Source organism: Prionailurus viverrinus, chromosome D3 (assembly GCF_022837055.1).
Source record: "Prionailurus viverrinus isolate Anna chromosome D3, UM_Priviv_1.0, whole genome shotgun sequence".
NCBI lineage: Eukaryota > Metazoa > Chordata > Mammalia > Carnivora > Felidae > Prionailurus > Prionailurus viverrinus.
Window position 1 is genome coordinate 87,772,477 of NC_062572.1, and position 24,899 is coordinate 87,797,375.

Here is a 24,899-nt window from a genome sequence, read left to right on the forward strand (position 1 = left end):
AATAGAGGTGACCCCGCTGGAGTCAGTGGTGACATCTGATCATTTCACTATGGTGGTAGCACTTAACATGTTTGAATTCCATTACTATTCACTGATTTCATAATCAGTTGAGCCACATGGTACCATGAATGTCATGCAGAGTTTGCAGAGAAGGAAACTGAGAACCCAAGAGACACAGTGAGACTCACTATGTTGGTCACACCCACAGTTAGCAGAAGCAGCATACATATCTGGTCTCAGCTCTGAGTTCTCACCCTTGATGGTACCCCAGGGGTACTCCAGATCCCTTAATTTCTCCCCTTTTCTGCCTCTCCCCAGATCCAGTGCTCCTCTTTGCAGCATCAGGGTCCTCCAGGAAAGAGAAGACATGCCCAGCTGAGATTTTAGGAGAGTTTAGTGGACTATTATTTACGGTGCTGGGAGGCAAGTCACAGAACCAACAAGGAACTGTGAGGGACAGGCCACAGCAGGCAGCATTACCACCCTCAGTGTAAGGGCACAAAGAGAGGAAGTGTGGTTAGGGGGCCCTGAGAGAGTCGGGGGAGGGAGCAGAAAGGTCCAGAAGCTCAGAAGGAGGCTTGGATGGCAGAACCACAGGCATGGCCAGAGGGAGAGACCAAGAAGAAACACTCACATCTCCCCACCCCAACCTGTTCACAGGGAGCCTCAGTCTACAAGAGAACTAGGCCAACCCAGTGGTGACTCCAAAGTGCCATTTATGGGGGCACCTGGGTGGCTCAGTCAGTTAAGTGTCCGACTCTTGATCTCTGCTCATGTCACGATCTCACAGTTTGTGAGTTCGAGCCCCACATCAGGCTCTGCTCTGATGGTGCAGAGCCTGCTTGGGATTCTGTCTCTCCTTGTCTGTGCCCCTCCCCAACTTGTGCTCTCTCTCTCTCTCTCTCTCTCGAATAAATAAGCACTAAAAAATTAATTTAAAATATTTTTTAAAATAAAGTGATTTTACTCTCACGATTTTTTAACAAAGAGGTTCTGCCAATTTAATTAGTCTTTTATTACCCAATTCATTTACATTTCTCCCTGGATCCCAAGCTTCAGAACCTGCAAGGATATTTTCCAAGTCACCAAACACGCCTGGTGACGAAACTGGCATTAGGTGCATGACCTCACAAAGGACAGTGCCTCCGGAGGAGCAAGACGAGATGGTCCCTATTTCTGTGTTAGCAGACTCTCTTCTCTGGACTCCTCCTGGTAGAGACCAGAAACATTACAAATCAAACTAGATATGTCTTTTCCTTCACACAAGATCTAGTTTTCTTCTCTGCTCGCTAAGCACATCCGTTAGATAACTGTCATTCCCAAGTACGAAGAATAATTAATTCCCAGTTAAGAAAAAAGGTTGGAGAAGCCCCTGGAAAGTCCATCTGAAGCCATCCAGAGACACTTTCTCCTTATATGGTCAGCATTCTGATGAGCTTTTCAGTAACCATTTCTGTTTTGGACCCGTCTGAAGTAGCAAAAGCATGGATAGAATGTTCTTTAAATATGTTTTCTGGAAGAATCGACTTTTAGGCTATTTTAGTAACCCTAAAGGCTTATCATTTAGGCTAATCGTATCTCGGAGGGGGTTCAGGTACTCCCAAACCCAACAGGATAAGCCAGGGCCCCAAACTCTACAACGGGGAAGGCTTTTCCTGATAATGGATGGTTACTGGTTAGGATAAAGTGTAATCTGCCTGCTCGAAAAGGTTTTAGGAAAGTGTGTAATTTGCTATTGTATCCTGAAAGTGAGTAGAGAAGAAAAGCATGCAGCTTCCAGGCTCTCCATCAAAACCAACTTCTTTTTTTTTTTCCAGAAAAGCTTTTCTGCTTTTGTTGCAATAGCTAAAGAATACTAGAAGTTTCAGATCCCTAGAACATTTACGTAGCTCTCTGGCCTCCAGCAGTTTTGACAAGATGCACTTGAGGCAAATACCGACCCCATTCGTGACCCACAAAGGAGTCCAGCACCACATTTCTCCGTCTTCCACACCTGCATGCTTACCTGGAGCTCTCTTTGGAGGATTTGCGGGCTTCGGCGCTCCGTGTGTGTGTGTGTATCTGTTTTTGGTATATCCCTTGGCTTCTCTGAACGGGTTTCTAAGCACCCCCCTTCCTTCCTTCCTTCCTTTCAGGTCACGGCTTTGGTTCGTCCAAGATGTCACGCGCACAGACGTTTCCCAGCTACGCCTCGGAGCAGAGCGAAGAGACACAGCAGTCTTTGTCCCGGTCGAGCAGCTACGGGTTCAGCTACAGCTCCAGCCTCATTCAATGACACTCAGAGAGCCTGCTGACCAGAGACACAGTCTGTCCGGACCTGCTTGCAGGGTCACTGCACCCTCTGCCTCCTGGAAGACCGATCGCAGTAACATTGACATGGGCCGGGTGTAGCCCAATCCCAGTGGAAGGTTAAACACTGGAGTTCTGCTTCCTTGACTCTGTGGCTAAGTCCTTTATTTATTGAATTTCTTGGCGGGGGGGCCCGGGGGTGGGGGGGGATCTATGTTTTACAAAAATAGAATCCAAATCATCCTTTAAATAAAATTCCTGGTTCTGGCAGTAGCAGAAGCCTGGGCACCATGAGAAGTTGCCCACACTGGGTTGTACCTGGGTGGTGGGCATTACCCCTGTCCTCATGGCTCAGCCCTCCCACCTGATGACAGGGTCTGTCCCTAGACATAATGTCACCCACCACAAGCTACGTGGCTTGGAAGGTTTTGATGGGGACAAATCCAGCAAGGTCTACTAATGGCATCATAACTCTCCATATAAATAAGCCCGGTGACAATTAAGGGAAAATGAGATTTAGAACACACTGTTAAGCAGGGCCTTGTAGCTCTACTCTGTGTGGGTGTGTGTGTGTGTGTGTGTGCATCTGTAGACAAACATAGATATGGATATGGCTATATCCATGTATATCTAACAAGTATATATCAAATGTGTGCTGAGGGTGACAGGATATGCTCACTTACATTGTTGAAAACTGTAATTTGGTGCATTAAAATTAAGATTGTTATGTTGAATAGCTATTTTTAAAATAGTGCTGTAAAAAAAAGGCTTTTTATTAGCAAAAGTATTTACGTAGTCAAGTCTGCTCCTGTGACAAGTATAAACGGATATGTGAGAAGGAGGGACCCTGGAAAACAAAGGAAGCAGTCTAGCTGTCCCACATGCCATGTTACCACGCTGTCTTTTTGCCTCGTACTCCCTTGTTGTTGACGATGTTTCTCTCTCTGGCCATCCCTCTGAACTACGTGAGAAGGATTGGGTGTGATCACCTACTGGCCTCCATTTAATCTCAAGAAAAAGAAAGACTCTAAATGAGAAACTGTTTTTCAAGGAAGGGGAAAAAAAAAAAAAAATATATATATATATATATATATATATATATATATAAACCTAAAAAGAACTCAGCTAGTTTGCAGTCAGAAGAACAATGGGCACAGGATTATAGATATCAATTATTTAAAATTTTATAGATGCTGTTCTCAAAGAGCCATTGGTCCCTTGTAATGTGCTATGTCAGCAGAATTTGCTAGGCTTTACTTTCTTTTTAATGGACATGAGTTGGCTGGGATTATAAGAGAAAATGGAGCAAATATAATTTTTTTTTCATCTCTGACATTAATGACAAACCTACAAGGTTTAAAGGGAACTGAAGAATTTGGCTAATTTAATTAGTGTCAACAAAGATACTTTGCCCTTAATTTTGAAGTTCACTCGAGTAAAAATAAAACTTATCCTACCTAGAAGTATCTGATGCCACATGCCTAAATGGTCAGCTTGTAAATACTCCAAGGCAAGTTTAAAGAATAGTGAGCCCAGATCATGTAAGATAAAAACTTCATTTTTTTTCCTAATGGCAAAATTCTTTAAACTGTTAAAGTTGGTCTTTTGAAGGGGTACTTGTTTTGCTGGTCTGTAATAAGACTTTCTTTTTTTTTAAATCTCTCTCCGTAGCTTGAGTGCCTATTGACAACCTATTTCAGAGAATGACTATTGAATAGAAATGGTTCTAGGTCCCTCCTAGATAAATTTACACCTAGAGCAACTACCTAGACTCTGAATCTCTCAGATAAGTATGAAAACCCCATCAAGATGCTAATCATAAGAGTTAATGTGGCTGTGAAAAATAATTATCTTAAGCTTTCAGGGATAAAAAGAAAGTTACTCAAACTCTCTGCACCATGAATTTTGCTGACCCAGCAGAAAAGCGGATGACTGGTTCCTCATGCTGGTGATACAGCCTTCCCTAAAATCCCAGCTTTCGGGGTTAAGCGCCTCCGAATCACTTAGCACGTGGCATTTGCTTCTGAAATGCCCTTAGTAAAACACACCAGAGCAACTCCCCGCTGAGACCATTTGAGCACAGCTCCTAGTGGTGCCACATTCAGAGCAAGCCTCTCGCCCGCTCACTCAGTTGAGCTGTTGCTTAGAGACCACAGTCACTACATGAGACTTGTGGGGAAAGGCCCTCTGGGGTCCTGGTTCATGTCTCAGCTTCATTCATGTGCAAGAAAAGCACAGACAGGGAGTCCGAGGGTGGGGGGGGATTCTGCTAATCAGATGAGTCTGCTCTTGTGTCTATTTGGTGGAAGACACAATACCTGCATGGAATTGCTTCGAGAACACCATTTCCTTGGGATCGTTACCAGTGAGCTTAACTGAGGAGATACCAAAGATCAGGCTCATCTTGGGCCAGTTCATTCTGAAAATAATGTCATCAAAAGCATGTGTGAGAGAAATCTTCTTCCCAAGCCTTTAACCCAATCGTATCACAATGAGAATAATGCTATAAAGTCTCTCACGGTACATTTCTGGAGATTTATTCTAGCATCTGTACTCCTCCATCTATACTTATAATCATAGCTAAGTTAAAATTGCTAAATGAACAGAGAGGAGAATTTATGTTAGCCTACTGTTCTTGACATATGGCAGTGTGCATTGTAATAAAAATGACAAGCAGATAAATCCTCTACAAAAACCAAAGATGAAAGAAAAGTTACTGTACCATTCTCCTCTCCTGGAACTTCATGAAGCCAATTTCACGGGAGCAATTACAATGGTCGTAAACATGTATTCGACTCACTTGAGCTCACAGGTTTTTGACTGAAGAGGCCTCTCTACTTTGTGAGTCATTTTTCTCCCTTCAGAAATTGTATTATACCTCTCCTGTAATTGGGGTTGCTGTGAACCAAAGACATCCTTTGGCTCTTTCTGAGAGCGACCCCACTGGGGTTCCAACCAGACTTAGGCACATGAATGAAGACGATCACAGTTTCCGCATCAGGTTGGAAGAGACCAGTGGTGAAGGAACTTGACACGAGTGATCGAGGCTCTTCTGAGAGCAGAGAAAGCCCTGAGGGTCCACACGGTTCATGGAAAGATGACACAGGGGGATTCAGTTTTTATGTCCCCAAGTTTTCTCCTGAAAATCTTAATTATTGCACCCATTGTATTTAAAGTGTGGAAAAGTGTAAAATAACCTTGACCCAATAGTTGACCACACTGGTGGGGGGAGGGGAGTGGGAAACACATCTTTCACTTATTCATCGAATGAGTAATAGGCACTCAGAACTAAGTTATTTATGCAGATTGCATATACTTATGAATCAATAAGTTCTGGCCACTGCCACAATTTGAACTTAAAGAAATAAGAAATGTATATTTACTTATGTACTAGGGAAGATGCTGTTTGATAGAGCATGTGAAATAAAGTGAAACATATTTATAAAAAATAAACCTCACTTTTTTTCACCAAGTAGTAACTAGAGTACTAATCCTAGTAGCTTGTACAATTTTTCTCTGTCTTCGTTGGGCAATTATGTTTGAAAATCATTTATCACCTATAAAGTGGTCAACCACTAATACTTTCTGTCCAATATAGAAGCAGTGGACTGATAAATAATGTTACACTGTTAATACTTTTTACAGATCCAATTTATTTATTGCATGTGGTATCTTTAGAGTAGATATTTAAAACACATCATAAAAATTGATGTCTGCCCCTCATTCTTTGGCCAATATCTCAGAAAACTTTGTAAAAAAGCATGAGTACCCTACTCCCTAGATGATTTGAGCCACTTCCTAAAATCAACCATTAATGCTATGTGAAAACAAGCTAAGCAAATTATATTCTTATAAAAAATTGTAGTCCAGTTTTGATGATTATAACACAGCACAATAAAAGGGCAATATACAATCAGTGGGGCTGAGCTTTAGGCCTTGAACACGTTAGGTCTTATAACAAATATTATACTTAAAACTGCTCAAAGTGAAAATGATACATTTTTCTCCAATTCTATTAACATTTGTCGATCAATATCTTGCAATTTCAAATTACTTTATCAATCACTAACTGTACGTTACTATCCCCCAACCTTGGTCTTCTCCAAATAGATACAAATCGGTCACTAGATTTGCAGTAATAATTATAATACGAGGTGATGTGCCACATGGATGAATTCCTAGCCTATGAAATGTATAGAGTGCAATTTCCCATGAAGGGGGAAGAGGAGGACAGGACCAGTTTAGGAGGGCAGCAATTTAGATAAAATTATAAAGACTCCAATGAAATGTCCAAAGTAACACTAAGACTCTACTCTCTGAACATTCTAACCCCGGTTCCATACCACAGACTTGGCCTTCTTTGACTAGCTTCACCCAGTACTGAGCATGCAATTGAAAGAGGACGTCAGTTGCACCATGTTTGAAGTGACCACAGAAAGACAACGTATAACCACCAACTATGCTTCCTTAGGTTTAGTGAAAATTATTGAACGTGAAAGAATGCGTAACAAAATCCCCACACTGAGATGTCTCTTCAGTAACCTGAGGATCGTTTTTGTATGGCCAACGTCATTAGGGTTTCCAAATGAAAGTATGTTATCAGTGACACTGGCTGGGGGCTAAATATGTCTGAGGAGAGCAACATGTGTGCATTCCCCATGAATGTGTTTGAAAGATTAACCCACCTTTTTCTCCCTGAAACTACCACAGATCCTTACTTTCTTGCTTGAGAATGTGAACCTTTGGTGTATCATTTCTACAATTATTACAACTTGTTGAGGCAGTAGCTAGTTTACAGACTCTCATGGAAGTATCGTGAGATGTTGGGCACATTTTCTAGATGGGCAGGATGCTAGCTGGTTTCTGGAATCAATCATGTAGAATAAAGGTCCCAGTTTACGCTCTACTCAGGAGGAAACCTGGATGTTGTCACTTATTCAAAGGCAAAGAAACAGGAGTAGTTTTGCCCGCTTCCGGGCTCCTGGTCCAGCACTGTTTCCTTGTCTCTATCTTGTCTCCCGTTTAGACATAGTGGGAGTTGAGAAATGCCACATGGCCTCTAAATAAATAGGCCCTGGAACATTAAAGTGTCTCCTCAATTGTTTCAGACGTTCCTAACCCTTCTTGGACTCATCACCAACAATGTCAATAGAGAGGCTTTATGAGGCAAATCATTAGTCTTGTAGGTCATGAATGATTGGTATAAATTCTATGACTCTTACATTGTCACCCAGTTCTTGTTGGAGATTCAAACTTATTTATTCTAAAGTGATAGTCAAAGTAAAAAAATAAATTAATTAAGTGTATATGTTTTGTATTCCTACTAATTCATCATATTGTAATCGTGATTATTATTTTGGGGATCTTTATCTCTCTGTAGCACTTTGGCTTAATTATTTATGGCATTTGTCACAATGTTGTTAGATAACATCGGGGCTACATTTTGTTTCATGTGAACTTCAAAAATCTTCCATTCGCAACTGAAGTTGGAAAATGACTCTTTTTATAATAAAATAGCTTGCATATCAAGTTTTTCTTTATACACTTCATTAGACAACTATTTAACTGAAGTCTAGAGAAATGAGAACTAGGTTAAAATTACTAAGTAATATGAAAACCACACTTTACTCATGATTTTCATACACTTTTCCCTAGTTTGAGATTTTAATAGCTTGTAAGCATTTAAAGGCGAGGGAAAGTACATCTGTAATAGAAATATTACAGCTTCCTTCTAATAATTCTGTTTAATAAGTTTGTATTTTACCTTCTCTTCTATGCCTACGACACTATATCCCCTATTCTAATTTTAAAAACAATGAATAAACTTAAATTTTTTAATAGTTATTTGGGGCTAGTTTTAGTTGTTGATACAATGAACTTTTTCCATCTGTTCTTTGCTTTTAGGATGATTTTCCACTTAAAGAGAGCATAAAACCAGCCCTTTTTGTGTGCACAGAATCGTGCACAGTAGGGCAAGGATCTACCCTGACCTGGCAGTTGTGTGCACATTGGGATCGGATTGCTTCCCTAATACCCTCAAGATCCACAACCTCTTAAGACTTGCTTATTTTGGGGAATCTGAAATTTAAAAGTCTAAATTCACTAAAATAAGGTGAATTGAGATGATGACTCAATTATTTTCTTTCAAAAGTCGCTGCAGACTTTCTCTCAAAGAAAACAACGTGAGAGGGCTCCTGGGGTGTTTCAGTATCGTTAACTGTCTGCCAAGTGGACTGAAAGGCAAGGAACGTGAAGAATAAAATGACAACAGCATCTTGATGTTAAATATAAATCAAAAATTAGCATGATATAGGTCAATATGAAATAATTTGGTTAATCAAATTCAGATTTACATATCTATTGCGTAATTCAAAGAACAATGCTTATTATTATCAGCGGGTTCAGTGGGAAGAAGGCTCTAAATTTTTGTGAAGACCTGAAGTAGAGAATACGGATTCTTTCCAGTTATAATGCACTCTATATTATTTTGGTAACAGCGGGCAGTATATAAATCACAACAACGAGTCCACCTACTCCCTGACAATAAATGAGCGTAAAGGCCAGTATCATCCTTACTACAGAAAACAGAACTCCCAGGACCTGCAGAGGCCCCTTGGACCTTCTCCACACAAACCCTAACACGCACACACACACACACACACGCACATACACACACACACATACACACACAGGCACTTTTTTTACTTTTGACCTACTCTACATGTGCCACACTTGTTATATTTTTCCTGGATCCACCCAGAATTATCCCATCTTTCGAAATCCTTATCCTTATGAATCTTCACAATATATTAAATTATGTGTTCTATGTTTTCTTTCTATAAATTCTTTTAAATTAGCTTATATATACTGTGTGAGGTCTTATACTGTAAAGAGATGTCATTTGTCATTGATTAAATATAATGTTTATGATTATTTTGATAAAAAAATAACTTTGGACGTTTAGGCCCTTGTTAAGGAATAAAATATCCATTACAAATTTGCTTCTATTGGAAATTATATGAGTTGGCATACCTTACTTTTGGTCGCAATTTATTCCAGATAAATAATAGGTTGGGGGCGTCTGTACTTAAATACTAGTTGAGCCACCTTTGGAACCGAATGCAAAGGAATAGCTGTCCCTGAAACCTAAATGTGAATTTCTGGCAGAACAGAAAATGTTACAATAATGAGGCAATAATAAAATTAGGAAATTACATTATTTTTAAATCTGTCTGCGTGATTTTTCCCCTTGGTAAAATGAAATACATAGTTCAAGAATTATCTCCTTCTGAATTCATAGTTTCCATATCTCAATCCTGAATAGACACCCCAATCAATCGTTATGAATGTCTTACTCATAATTCTAAGAAATTGACAACTGATATGGCTACAAGGAGGGTAACTTACAGTTGTGCAATATTAAAATGTCCTCCATCTCTACAAAAAACAGGTGAAAAATACTACTTTACATCACAGCTTTGCATGATTGAGATTTTAAACATCTAAATTAATGGTTTTTACCCATGTGTTACTTAATATTGTTAGCACTATAATATTATATGATTTCCTTACATTTTTATTATCATGTGATGAACTGTAACTATGTAATTAAACAGAATTTTGACAATCATAGTTTCCTAACCTTTAAAATGTCACTTATTCCTTCATTCATTGGTTTGTTATTTTCAAAATAAAGTAAAAGAAGGCCCTTTATTAAATGAAAGATTACTGAGAACTTATGCATTCCCAGTGTTTTCCTAATCTTATGTTATAATAACATATAATTTTTATTAGTTCGACCGTGGTTTGTTGGAATCATAGAATATTAATATGACAATGGCATTGGTGATCAATACTTTTATCTTCTAGTGAAGTGATATCCAGAGTTTTTAAGTGGCTTTCACGGTGTCACAAAGCTAGAAAACAACTTTACCTCCAGCGCTGGGCTCACCCTTTAACAACCAAAGAAAATTACTGAAAATGAACATTTGGTAGACAAAGATTTCACGTCAGAGATGAAATGTGTAGAGTCATGACCACACTCCATATTGATGGCTTTATTCTTTTCCATGCCATGATATTGAATCCTTTGTCCCTTGGATTTAAACCTGTCTGGAAATACATTTACAGAATCTATTTCTCAAGCTTAATCTTTAAATATTAGCCAGGCATTTGTTGTTAGTTCACTAGATTCATTAGTAGTATTCTTCCTTTTGTAGAGTCCTGTCTTTAAAGAGAGTACCAAGCCTTCCTTCTGTCTTTGATGGTCAGAGACACCAGAGTGAGAGAGGAAGCCTGGATCGAGCAGTCATAATGCTAAAACGGGGTGGATCTGGCCAAAGTCATGCCTTTGAAGAAACAATGAAAACCGTAGGAGAGCTCTCAGTTCTCTGCAGCCAGTACAAGTTTGGAACATGTTTGGGCGGGGCAGTGATAACAAAAATGCCCCTTCTTTCTGAATGCTGAACAAAACATAGCCAGATATGGATTTTTGGTGCCACTTTCATAACAAGGTGGTGATGTGAATTTGATGGATTTATCTTCCTCTTTTTTCTCACTATTGAAATCATGAGGACTATATTTGCTGGGGAAAGTCTTCATGAAAAGTGCAAAGGTGTGTATATCTTGGAGCAGACATCCAAGAAGATATTTAATAAATTCATGTGACAGGGCACAGCCCACGAATAGTAACTCCACTATATTTGTAATGTACTAAGAAGAACAAAACCAGGGGTGCTTGGGTGGCTCAGTTGGTTGAGCATCTGACTCTTGATTTCAACTCAGGTCATGATCTTGTGGTTCATGAGTTCAAGCCCCGTGTCCAGCTCTTTGCTGACAGTGTGGAGCCTGCTTGGAATTCACTCTCTCCCTCTCTCTTTGCTCCCCCCGCCGAAACTAAATAAATAAATGTAAAAAAAATCAAATAATCCCCCCAAATGGCAAAACTGCTATCCTTATTTCTAAGTTACTCATGAAAAACGTTAGATAAACTTACCGAATTTTTATATCCATATGGTAAATTATCAACATAAATGTTTGAGCAAGACCTAGGTGGAATATCTGAACATTCATGAAAATATGAATTATCCTAATATCTAGGTGTTTCAGGCTGCTGCTTTATACGATCGGGAAAGCTAGTCAGTCACTAAATGCTCACTGAGGGTTTACCATTTACACAACAGGAGTAAAGGGTATGCAGTATCGCCTGGGTCTTGGTTCTTGCCTACTTTTAATTACTCACGAGGCACATCAGTGTCAGGAGGAAGCCACAGCACATGGGTATTTGGCGTCCACAGAAGACATGAGATGACAAGAAATGAGGGAGTTGGGAAAGGCGAGAGAAGCCAGCCTCCCTCACTTCCTAAATACCTTTCTCAAAGCTATCTCTGGATTTCTCTCTCCCTCTTCCCCCTCTCCTCCTTCCCCACCTTTTTCTCCTCCTTTCTCTCTCTCTCTTTCTCTCTGTCTCTCTTCTCTCAGTAGTTAGACCCTGCTTTTTTTTAATCACAGGAAATTATCAGAGTAGTCTGACATAACTCCCAAATTAGCTTCCGCTATTCGAAGAAATGTTTTAAAACTTTTTTTTTTAACGTTTATTTATTTTTGAGACAGAGAGAGACAGAGCATGAATGGGGGATGGGCAGAGAGAGGGAGACACAGAATCTGAAACAGGCTCCAGGCTCTGTGCTGACAGCTCAGAGCCCAACACGGGGCTCGAACTCACAGACCGTGAGATCATGACCTGAGCCAAAGTCGGCCGCTCAACCGACTGAGCCACCCAGGCGCCCCCCCAAGAAATGTTTTAGATCACATTCTCTAAAATTCCCAATTCCTCCCTTGACACAAACTTGAGCAGAAGACGAATATTCAGTCACCCACTTTATGTGTGTGAACAACACAGATGTGTTCTGTATACCTGACACTCTTCTGAATATTTGCAAGCTTGGGATATAAGGTAGCCCAAAGAGAAAACGCTAGCTCAAAATTCTCTTTAAAAAACATTCACTGAGTCTTCTAAGAGCTAAGAATTCAAAAGTGAGCAAGAGTTGAGGCTTCCTTTAAGGTGCTCACTATTTAGGGAAGAAGTATGCATTTCAAGTCATGAAGCAGGTACAATCAGTCAGCCAATCCCTTAAGAAACCCTTTCTTGTTCCACTATCCATTCAAAAACGTTTTAGTTAGCCTGCTGATTTTGAAGTTTATAGTTTTTTAACAATTATATTTCAGAGAGCTAAATATAGACAGAACTTGGTGTCCAAAGCAATAAATACTAAAGCTGCTAGCCAGAAGCAACCCTCACTCTCAGCAATATAAAGAAAAAAATGCTGGGCGCCTAGGTGGCTCAGTCAGTTAAGCATCTGACTCTTGATTTCAGATCAGGTCATGATCTCATGGTGTGTGGGATCGAGCCTCCTTTTCAGATTCCACGCTGAAAGCACAAAGCCTGCTTAGGATTCTCTCTCTCCCTCTCTGCTCCTCCCCAGCTCACATTCCCCACCCCCCATATTTATATGTTATATTTAACTGTGTGTGTTCATGTTGTATCTATGAGTGGGATTTGGAGCTTTATGATCTCTCAAATAGTTCAGGTCACTGCTGATAACTCTTGCGTAAAGAGATTACGTTCATCCTTTTTGGTTCCTATCTAGATAGTGTCTTTTCCCTGAAGCTTAAACAACATGTGATTCATACAATAACCAGTGGTTCTTACTAATGCTTTTCCCTAGCCTGAAGGAGATGGTAGCCGGGTGTGGGGTTGTTTGCTTGATATTAGTCTAACTTAATAGAAGTGTTCCACGCTACTTCCATTAACATGTAAAAACAAACAGGGCTGAATCTGAGAAGAAGCTTTTGAGTGATCTCTTTGAAAAGCTTTGCAGTCTTTTAATTGATGGCCCTATGTAGCGAAGAAACAACGGGCCCTGCCTTGGGTTTCTGGGTTTTTTCTGTTTTGTTTTGTTGGCAAATATTTTATTTTTTAATTTTTATTTTTTTTAAATATGAAATTTATTGTCAATTGGTTTCCATACAACACCCAGTGCTCATCCCAACAGGTGCCCTCCTCAAGGCCCATCACCCACTTTCCCTGTCCTCCCACTCCCCGTCAACCCTCAGTTTATTCTCAGCTTTTAAGAGTTTGCCTTAAAGGTTTGCCTCCTTCCCTCTCTGTAACTTTTACTCGTCCACACATTCGTGAGAACACTCCACTAATGACCATTGTGTAAGAGTCCACATTGTGTAAGGATGTGTGCACCTTCCTTCTCAAGGTGCCTTTCCGTTTTTGTTTATCTTGGTTATCTTTCTTTCCGTTGTGTTTTCTTCTGTAGAAGCCAAACATTAATCGATCGATTGATTATATACATAAAATACAACACATAGAACATATAGATGTATACATATTTCTTGATCGTGCTGTTAATGCCTTCCTTGGGTTCTCTTATCCTTAGATTTTTCTAATTCTCATTTATCTTTTATGTGACTAAAACCTAAATTAATATTGATACACATGACCAGGGAAACACTTCCCTGTGATTTGCATTTCATTCTATTCATTCATTCTAGAATCCCAAACAGCTCATTCATTCTGGTGCCTCACACTACATTCTGTGATGTACGGGTCTTACTGACAGTTCCTTTGACTTAATTTTTGCAGATGGAGGACTTAACCCGTCACTGTCTTCTTATGGTTTGAGATGGAATTTCTCTCTATTACCTTTTGCTTTTTTTGAACGAAAATTTTTATGAGGCCTGATGTGGATCTGGACATAGTCAGGAAACTGAGCATAATCTCCTACTAATCTTCAGATTGTGTTCTACATTTGTGCCAAATTTGCATATTCCATAAATATTGTGTCAGGTGGATCTGTGGTTTATGAAAATGGGCCAAAGAGAAACATGGAGCAAAGTCAGATGATTCTGAATCCAGTTCCAGTGTCAGACCAGCCTAGTGAGGCCTCATAATGTCAGCACAAAGAAACAGGTCAGAAGCCAAGGCACCAGAAAACACACGTATTAAAAGGACATGGTGAAGGACTTCCGGGTTTAATGCTAACACGTAAAGGGCTTGGGAGATGTAATGGCCTTGATTACAACAAGAAAGAGCTGGACAGATTACAAACCAGTGACTTCTCTTGGATCTATCAGAGAATTGAGGTTTCAAGGCAAACCATCACCCCCAAATCTGCAGAGACAGACACATCCAGAAAGCTGCAACCACCAGGATCTCCTCACCCAGAGCCAAAGCCCTGGAGCCGTAAACTGGTAGGAACACTTAAATGGTGAGCTGGACGAATGTAACTTCTATCTCAATGCAACATTCGGTGCATTTTCTAAGTGCATGTGGTTCAAAGTGAGGGTTTTTTGCAAAACAAGTTGTTTCCTGCCCTTCCCATTTTCCCTCCATTGAGACAACACATTTCACTTCCACCGATGACTTTATCTCTACTTTTCTGAGGAGCATGCTTCCATCACTACTAGATCTTTTTTTTTCAATTTTAGACGTTGTTTATTGATGCAGATGCCTTCCTTTCCACAAACTCACCTCACGTGCATACATTTCCCACGAGCCCATCCTTCCAGAATATTTGCATTAATACGGGATTATTTCAATACTTGGTGCTCTGAATTTGTTCTGCACTTAACTCCTCATGTTTCTATTACCCCGTGGGATTTTCTCCCTAATATCCTTTGATGGAAAATAAAAATGATGGTGCAACACGGCGCTTTATCCCTTCAAACAACAGAATACAGTAAGTCAAGGACACTGCACTCCCTACAAAAGCAGAGAATCTGAAATTACACATACCACTGGGCCAAATGTTCTAACGACGGTGACTGACCTAACTTCATTCAAACGGGGACAACAGTCAATAAATGGAAATGATTCCAGACACTTATCACACACGTCCCCAGATTAGGTCTTTTATTACAACATCTTACAACACAGTTAGTGCTTTGAATCTGGAATACTATGTAATATGTAAACCAACCCTGAAGATTTATAAAATTCCCTTAGAAAGCTTTGTGATGAAATCTAGAAGCCACCGTTCTGCATACGGGTCACTAGCAATAGAAAAGTTTTTTAAAAACACTGGTTTTTATTTTTCAGATAAATGTATAAGAGCCTAGAAACTTGGCGGAGAATAATTCCAGTGAAAAGACTAGTGGAAAAATATATTAATTTCTGCAAAAGCCTGAATGTGAAGGTCAACACTTTCTAGGCACCACATTCTACTAGTGGCCAAACTAATGTTGATAAATAATAGTGTTACAGGTTTGTGTCATTTTACACTATTGTGTAAAGTAGCTGAATACCGCACTCACAGTTTTAGTGCCTCGACCTGAACTTTATAAACATCCACTTGTACAATACCTCCAATCTTGCTGAAATCTCACACAAGCAGCAGAGAATATATAGCACATTATTATAAATCCAGGAGAAGCATTTTGATTACAGCAATTTCTAATTACAGTGTAGACTCTACAAATTACTATAATATAACTGTAGGTGTTATTTAACATAGTTCTATATAAACCAATATCACTTGAATGTTTACAGTGAAAGTAAACTTATTGAAGTTATTTTTATCTTTCTCTGCCTTGTAAACTGATAACCAATGCATTTTAAAGTTATATGTATATTTTAGTAATAAATGGAATTACTTAAAATATCCTATGAATTTGATATTTAATAACTAAAGAATGTAGCTTCATCCATTGTCTTCCATCCATAAGCATAATTACAAGCTAATGAAATTTCAATGCTATTTTCTCAGTGTGCATAAAGTCTTTTAAATAATGTCTCAAGGTCTCTCTGATGATAATATAATCAATACCTAGTCATTGTAAGTTAATGGCATGCATTCTTTCCCTGCCCAACCCTGACCAAACTGTTTACTCTAATGACATTTAACAAACTTACCTACCTCGTCATCACACAGCACTTCCCTTTAATCAGTTTCTTTCATGTAAATATTCAAATAATGGCATTCAAAGGAAACACAGATTTTTATGTAACATATTACATATCATAAATTATATATGTAAAAAAGAATCTTAGGAAGCATTTTCCTTCCTAAGTAGCACCTTTCAAAAAAGATTTAAAACATAATTTAATTCAATTCTGACCTTTTATTCTGCGGATCTGTTTTGATCTGTTTCCTTAGTGACAACCATAATAGTAGGTACAACAGATTAGGGGGAAATACACACACACACACACACACATACATACACATACACACACCATATATATACATTGTGTACACACACACACACGCACAGTATACTATATATATACCATGTAGTATATGTATAGTAGGTATAGTTATATATTTATTACATAGAGTTACAAAACTCTAGCAAATTAGGAATACTATTAAACAGATAACCATGAAAGTGCTTTGCTAATAAGTAAAGATGTCCAGAGAAAGAAAATCAGTGAGTAGAATTTCATCGGCATGAACAGCTAAGAGTGTAACAGGACCAGCAAGGGGTCCAGAGAAATTCCAGGAGGACTTAGAAGGGTTCCAAATCCCTGAAAGATCCCGAGCTCTGCAGAGGAAGAATACAGGAAGAAGAAGGGCAGAGTATATAGTCCTCATAAATATTTTGAGTGACAGATTAAGGAGAAAGTAAAACATCCATGGGAAAACAGGTTGCAAATGTTCTAGAAGCCCTACTACAAAAGTCTTCCATGAGTGAAACCACCAGGACGGCTGTCTCTGGCTGAACTGTGCACCTAACACCCCCGTGATCATTTTCTCTGTTAAAGTGGGATTCACATTTCCATTCACATTTCATATTGCAATGGTATAAATGTTTTACTTCTCACTCATATCTGTCATTGAGAATTTGGTCATCAGAATCTTCCAGAAAGTAATTTTGATTGTCTTTGACTTTTAGGAAAAAGAAATCGTTTATCTTTTAAATGATGCTAAGTTTTCTTCACCATGCAAACTGACAGATTCAGCCATGGAAACGTTTATACATCTGATATAGTTAACAAAATAGTAGAATTGTCTCCTTGTAAACTTCCTTCCGACTGTGTTATATATTTCTGGAAATACCTCATGAATCTAGATATAAAGATCTTTAAGCAAACAAAATAAAAATAACAGCTAAATACATGGATGTAAGTACAATTGAGAAGCAGTCATTTTTACTTCTTCCCTTCTGAAACAGTTAGAGCACTCAATTTCTGTAATTCACAGAGTTATTGCACTATCTAGCATGCAGAGGAGTTAAGGTATAATCATAAAACACCGACTGACTTGCTTAAAACTGTAAATTACAGTTTAGAATCTGCCTAGATAACAGAGAGAGTTTGGTTTGGGTTCACTTAAAATTATCACAAAAAAGTCTACAACTTTGATCCTTCGATGCAGTTTTGTGACGAATCTTTTAGAGATGAGTAATAAATACATTTGAGACATGAGTGATCGGTGTCTTTGGTAACGACCATTGCGCTTTCAAGGTGGCCATGATCATTATTTAGTTTCATAAATACTTTTCATTGTTGGCCTTCGCCTAGAATTTGGACAATGGCATAAGGCCACTAATGGCTCTGTAGTGACATCACTAGGGTTGTCTTTGGCCAAACTATGAAGCAAGACAAGTTTCTGTCTGTATGTTTCCATTCTTTGTTCCCTGTTCCTCCTTCCTTATAGCACTCTAGTATTTCCTCCCCCCACGTTTCTACCCTACAACCCAAACCACACTCAGCTAACATTCTTTTTCTCATATTCAGATTTCACATAGTTATTTAAAAAAATCAATCATGCCTAGATGCCTGACTCTTCTGAGAGGATATACATATTAAAAATAATTCTTGGGGCACCTGGGTGGCTCTGGTCATGATCTCACATCCTGTGAGTTTGAGCCTTGCATGGGGCTCTGTGCTGACAGCTCAGAGCCTGGAGGCTGCTTCAGATTCTGTGCCTCCCTCTCTCTGCCCCTCCCCTCACCTCTCAAAAATAAGTGGACATTTAAAAAAATTTTTTTAAAATAATTCTCAACAGTGGAAAAATTCAAAAACATTAAGTTACTATTGGACTTTCTGCTACACTTGCTCTTAAAGCTAGGCCAGGGAGAGGGGCAAGAATTCTATGCAGGATCAGAGATTACTTTATTTGATAATACAAAGGGAAGAGATTTCCCTGTCACATTTATCTTCCTCTTGACCATTCATCTGTTCTGCTACCAAGTACTCCTCTGAACTCTGCTGATATAGCAGATTTTAAAGTGAGGAGAGGGAGAGCTAACTCACACCCATCCACATATTCTCTTTTTAGTAGGTTAACAAGAGATGTCTCAGAACGGCACTGCTGTTCACATTTGTTGGTAACCAGTTCAGCTTCCGGGCCCTGTCTCCCTCGTCTAATGATACTCTGAATTTCCCAGTAATGTGCTTTGGCCTCACTCCTGGGTCTAGAGGTGAACCCTTGACTTAAACCCTTGATTCCATCTCTTTTGGCCATGTTGCCTGTTTAATGCTGCACAAATAACCAAATCTGTTTGCTCTATCAGAGAAGTAACCTCTCCACCAGGCAGAAACAAGGATTGTGAATTGCCAAGGATTTTTAGAAACACAAGGGAAATGCCTGAATAAGAGGCTAACACCAATAAAGTGGATCCAATACCACAAAAGGGAATCCAGAAGCAGGTGTATGCCCATACTTAATTCTAGACAAGACATTTAAACCTTGGTGAATAACCCTTGCCTGAAGCTTCATCTCCCCTGGATGGTTCCATTAGATGATTCAGTAAGTTTCCCTTCATGTCTAAGCTAATTAGAGTCAGGTTTTCTGAAACATTTCTGTTAAGAATGTTCTCTAGGTAATAAAGTATCTTTCCTATCAAGTTAAATAAATGTAGCTAACTGGTATCCTGGATAGGCACTGAGTAGTGGGAAGAAATTATATTAAGATCCATGTACGTAACAGTCACCATAAGTTTTGCTCAGATCCAGGAAAAAGCTTAGATTCTAGTCTTCGGTCTATGAGAGAAGGCTGGGTAGTTGACATAAATATCTTCTCTTGCACAATCCGATGACTGATTGGTAGAGATGGGATTTCTGTAGTTGTTGGTTGCCTAGAAAGACAGACAGAATGTCAATGATTCACGGCATTTCAGCAGCTGACAAAGATACCCAAAACAAATCTCTTAAATCAACCACAATTTAAGTCAAATATCTATTATGATTAACTTCATAAAGCAGTCTCTTCCTTGTACTGAACTTCTATGAGAAATCACATTCTTGACCTGCATGGCTCAGAGTGAAAGGCAACAGGAGACTAATCTAGATCATCATTTGCTATATTTTATAGATTATGAAATACCCGTTTAGACTTAGAGCTCTTTCTCAGTGTCCTAGGCTGTTTTGATAAGAACAATTATTCTCATTTTTATGTGAAGTCTAATATAGCATCTCCCATAGTGGACACTCAATAATTTCTGTTGAATCAACGCTTTAATAAACAATACTTTTAAAGTACACAGTGTCATGTCTTGAAAATAAGCAACTAAACGCAATATAAGAAATTAACAAAATAAAGTGGCATTACTTCCAAAATGATGTTATATAATCATTAATATTCTCTACCCTAATCAAGTCACTTTGACTTGGCAGAAAATATGTAGGCATGGGTAAGAGAGAGAAATTGAGAGAAAGAGAAGGAAGAGAAGAACGAGCGGTCTTTTGGTGAGAAGTTTGGAAATTGAGACTGGTTCCAACGGGTGCAAGGAGAAAGCAGAGGGAATGTTGCAGTGCGATTGTTCCTTACATAGCATGCCTACAGGCCCAAAACAATCAGGCAGGTCTAGCTTTTTCCTCGATCACAATCCAACTTATTATCTTCCTAACCATCGTTCAAAATATCATTACTCTACAGAAGTCTGAACAAGTTGAACACTTAATGCAGGAAGTTGCAAAGCTCTTTTGCTCCTCTGAAATTCACAGCAATAAATTTGGCTTTAAGTTGGCTTGAGTGGACATCAGCTAAGGACAAAGGAGGGACTCCGCAATTGTGTATGACAGAGCACTATTTAATTGCTTGCTAGAGTGGCAGATGACACAAGACAGGACTTCCTCAGTCTTTCCACTTAGTGTCAAAAAGGCGGCCATGAATTATCCAGAAACATTTTTTGTTGTGCAGAGAGTAACTAAGAGGAAAATTTCAACCAATAGATAAATAGGTAACGAAGAAATCGGAAGCACACATATTAGATTGTCAGAAACTTTTCATTACTTGATGTTTTGGCCATGTAGAATTCAATGGCAAATAATTAAATTAAAGAGAAAGGGATGTAATTTCAGATAACACTTGGAGAAATGTTTTAGTGTAAAATTTTGTAAGCAGAATAATATATGTTAAAGAGAATATCTGACAAGTAGTGGAGACAATGAACATGAAAATAAGCATCCCTTTTATCTGTAGGGGAAGGTGGAGTGAAAATTCTGCAGCCTGTCAGAAATCTGAGCATCCTTCAGTTAGTAAATCAATAAAAACCATAATAATGATAATGAAAACCATAGCACTGCATCTTTCTAATGTGCTTTCTACGCCTCAGGTATTTTACATGGTATAATGTAATCCTCACAATAACCTTACAATATAAAAATATTATTATGCCCTATGCTAGGTCAGATGGTATCCCCCCAAAGTTTATGCCCTTCCCAGGCCTTCATAAATGTGACCTTATTTGGAAGTAGGGTTGTGGAGGATGTGATTAGTTAAGACGAAGTCATACTGAAGTAAGCTGGGCCCTTAGTCCAATACCACCGATGTCCTTATAAAAGGGAAGACAGATACGCATGTGCACGCACATGCATTGAAGAATATCACGTGAAGACAGAAGCAGAGATTGAAGTGATGAGTCCATAAGCCAAGGAATGCCGAGGGCTGCCAACAACCACCAGAAGCCAGGAGAGAAGCGTGGAACAGACTCTCATCCCCAGAGGGAACAGATCCTGCAGAGACCTCGATTTTGGACTTCAAACCCCCCAAACCACAAGAGAATAGATTTCTGTTGGTTAAGTAGCCTCCTCTGGGATAATTATGCTGTGGCAGCCTTAGGAAACTAATAGCAGATATTGGTAATGCACACTGTTGGTTCTTATGATATCGCTGTGATTGTACCTTTATTTGTACTGATATAAAACAAACTGTTTCAAAGGGCATTAATAATAGGAAAATAGGTCAGAAAACAAGTGTCTCTTCAAAGGGTTGATACTGGAATTACAGGCAAGTCCATGGCCAGGGTACTGAAAGCACAACAAGGTTGTTGACTGCAAAACGGACTGACTCTACAGGACATTTATGATGCACAAAAGCAGGGGAAATGACAGTTCTGAGAAAACGTACCTTGTTCTGTGCATCCTTATTTCTGTGCTCTTTAAACAGTCCTCTTTTCTGTCTCCTTCTCCTGAAAATACATATTCAATAGAAGCATTAACATATTATACTCCAACACAAGTATTATTGCATACAGTAGAGTATTATACCTTACCCGTAGCCCAGCCCACATGCCCTTATTAATATGTTGAAGCAGCATCTATGGTTGGTTTACACATACCTACTCAAAATTTCCTTGACCCAATTTTTCATTTTTTATCTTCCACAGATGGTGAGGGCATCTAAATGCATATCCAGCCAGTATGCATTTGTAATTAATCTCACTGAGCTTACTAAAGAATGGTTCATAGGGAATTATTACACAAATAGCTTACTGACTCCTCCAAATAATCCTGGGCTTAGAGATTTCCCACAATTAAAAACTTTATTTTAAATGCCAACAGCGTAACTTCTCAGATGCCAGGGATAATCGAGTTAAGCTTTATAGAAACTTCCAGGTGTTTTACTAAGCCTCCTCTATGGATTATTTTATTTAGCTTTCACCAAAAACCCTATATGTAACAGAGTGGGAAACTGAGGCAGTTTGAACCAAATCACATGGTTGGTTAGTGGTAGTGTTAGAATTCGAATCCAACAGGCTTCCCTCATGACTATTAGGCTCTGGTGTTTCTGGAATCGTGTCACTGCACTTCAGCGGGCCATCTGGAGCCATGCCAGTCCATAAACTCTCCACCGTTCCAATGAAAACTATAAAAACCTAACTTCAGGAGGAGTCTTTGAAGAGAAAATTCAAGAGAAGAAGAAAAGAAGGCTACTATAATTGAATGCAGTGCCTGAAATTACTCTATCCAACTGTATGAAAATAGTTACTATGGGGAGATGAAGACTATCTTTTTTTTCATCTCCCTAAAGAAAAAATTCTTATCAGACCATAAAGGAGGTGGCTCAGATGCAAAAAAGGACGGCTTTTCACCTTTATGCAAAAAGATGAAGTTGTAATGCCTTCATGGAAAGTTTAAAAACCAGCCAAGCTAGTCTCTCTCCAAGGAAAGGTTGTTCAGATGACGGATGTTGTTCTCTCCTAGCTGCTATGAAATCCTCCTAATGTGTCAATGTAATCACAAACTTATCTTAGTCTGTGTGCATTTGCTTACTTATGAAGTCTCTTTTATACAATTAATTTATTTAATTTTTTGATGTGTAAGTTTATTATGTGAAAGTCATGTTTCTGGGTCTTTCATATAAGTCACTTACTCCTCAAAAGAAACCTGTGATACAGATGCTATTACTACCCTCTTTTTACAAATAAGGGAACAAAGCTATCACCTTGGATATTTTGTTAAATCATGCTTCACAAGGCTTGCTATATCATAATACAGAGTTAATTTTCCCAAAGAGGTCCAAATATATATGTTGTTGACATAAGCCTAGAGTATACAATATCATGAAGGAGAGAGAACACGAAGCTTAGAGTCAGATGGTCTGTGTTTAACTCGTGCTCAGCAATTCACTAATTGTTTGCATCTATAAAGTTCAGTCCCCTCTTGTGTGAAATAAAGGCAGTAAACACTGTGGTTTGTTCTAGGATGACCAACCATTCTAGTTGGCTTGACGCTAAAGAATTTCCCTGGGATGAGGGATTTTCAGCGCTGAAACCAGGAGAGTCTCAGGCAAAGCGAAGTAGCCTATTTGTCGGGAACATCAAAGTGGACAACAAAAGTAAAAACAAGTGTCTAACGTTTTGCTCACTGAACACTAAATTTCTTCCTGTAAACACAGGTGTCGATGTATAGACTATCTTTTGGCTCCTGCCCAGCCTAACCAGTGCTGTGCACAGCCACCAAACACATTCACTTTGTAATGTTACCATTCTGATCTCTAACTGGAAGCAACACAAACTGGGAGCAGAGAGGTGTGGGAAAAGCCCCCGTACCCCCATACACACAGGCTACAAGGTGCTGGGTGCGGGGGAAGGACTCAGTTTCGTTCAGGCACACTGCGATTTCCTCTGGCTTCTCCCCAGGTCAGCACATCTGGAGCGGCAGGATTATTTTAAACGGTCACTAAGACAGAGTTCTGAAGGCCATTGTTTAAGCCCTTGGGGCATTTTTCAAAACCTTTCCATTCCAAGTAACAACCACAGGTACGGGCAACAAGGTAGAAAGAATACATACATTTTCCTTTGTGATGTGCGACCATGATAATGCATTCAAGCCCACTAATCTTTTTATCACATTTGACCAAGTGGGACAATATATTCTACAGTTCAATTTAGCTATTCATGTAAAAGTGATGCATTTTCATGAAGCTAAATCCATCATGTCCAACATCTGTGACCCTCCGGAGATCCATGCTGTCACTCACTCTGTCCTACCATGTGGCCCGTGTTCCCGGATGCTCCTGCTGTCAGAGCGGCCCTCAGCGCATTTTTCATCAACCAGGGTGAAGCACTAGAAAAATCCTCAGTGTCACTGACATCCTGGGTTCCTTCCCTCAATTTGCTAATTTCTGGCCAGGGAAAAAGACTTGAGGGCAGCCCATGATGGAGAGAAAGGGAAAATGGCAGTTTCATGATTCAATTTAATTAGACAAACACATATTGACCACCCACTATTTGGAAAGATTAGTGCTAACTGCTATCAAACGCTAAGAAATGAACAAAACGCAGTCCCTGTCATTATGAACAGAAGGGAGGACAGACACAAAATTGATTAAGCTACAAAGCAGGCTGTGAGGTGCAGCAGAGAAGAATATAATGTGATTCCGCATGGTGACATCATGTCTCTTTGCAGGGAGGGAGAGCCAGGACAGACCTCCCAAAGGAGACATGTGTCCCATGCCTGGAATGATCCACAGGGGTAAGGCCAAACATGGGGAAACAGCATTTTGTTGGCATATCAAATAGAAAGAGCGTCAGGTGCGTTCACATAATGAGACTTGCAGTTTGGAGAGTCTGGGTGACTCAGCCGGTTTAGCATCTGACTCTTGATTTTGGCTCAGGTCGTGATCCCCAGCCCCGAGTTGGGCTCCATGCCGAGCACGGAGCCTATTTAAGATTCTCTCTCCCCCTTCCTCTCTGCCCACCTCCCCCTCACTCACACATGCTCTGTCTCTAAAAATATTTTTTAGGGACGCCTGGGTGGCTCAGTCGGTTAAGCATCTGACTTTGGCTCAGGTCATGATCTTGCAGTCCGTGAGTTCGAGCCCCGCGTCGGGCTCTGTGCTGACAGCTCGGAGCCTGAAGCCTGCTTCACA

The 24,899-nt window shown here is 39.5% G+C and overlaps 2 protein-coding genes across 8 annotated transcripts in view; one reads left to right on the forward strand and one right to left on the reverse strand.

Moving 5' to 3' along the window:
* The window catches only part of DOK6 (docking protein 6), a 369,110-nt gene extending 366,671 nt beyond the window's left edge, over window positions 1–2,439 (forward strand). The window contains exon 8 of the mRNA XM_047828764.1: window positions 2,136–2,439. Coding sequence (XP_047684720.1) covers window positions 2,136–2,275 — 140 coding nt within the window. The 3' untranslated portion in view covers window positions 2,276–2,439. The remainder of the gene's footprint in view (window positions 1–2,135) is intronic.
* A 13,960-nt stretch (window positions 2,440–16,399) lies between these two features.
* CD226 (CD226 molecule) overlaps window positions 16,400–24,899 on the reverse strand; it is a 90,225-nt gene continuing 81,725 nt past the window's right edge. For all 7 annotated transcript variants that reach the window (XM_047828732.1, XM_047828733.1, XM_047828734.1 and 4 more), the window contains 2 exons: window positions 21,654–21,714; window positions 16,400–19,380 (listed from right to left, as the gene is read on the reverse strand). In XM_047828732.1, the coding sequence (XP_047684688.1) occupies window positions 19,267–19,380; window positions 21,654–21,714 (175 nt within the window). In that variant the 3' untranslated portion in view covers window positions 16,400–19,266. The remainder of the gene's footprint in view (window positions 19,381–21,653; window positions 21,715–24,899) is intronic.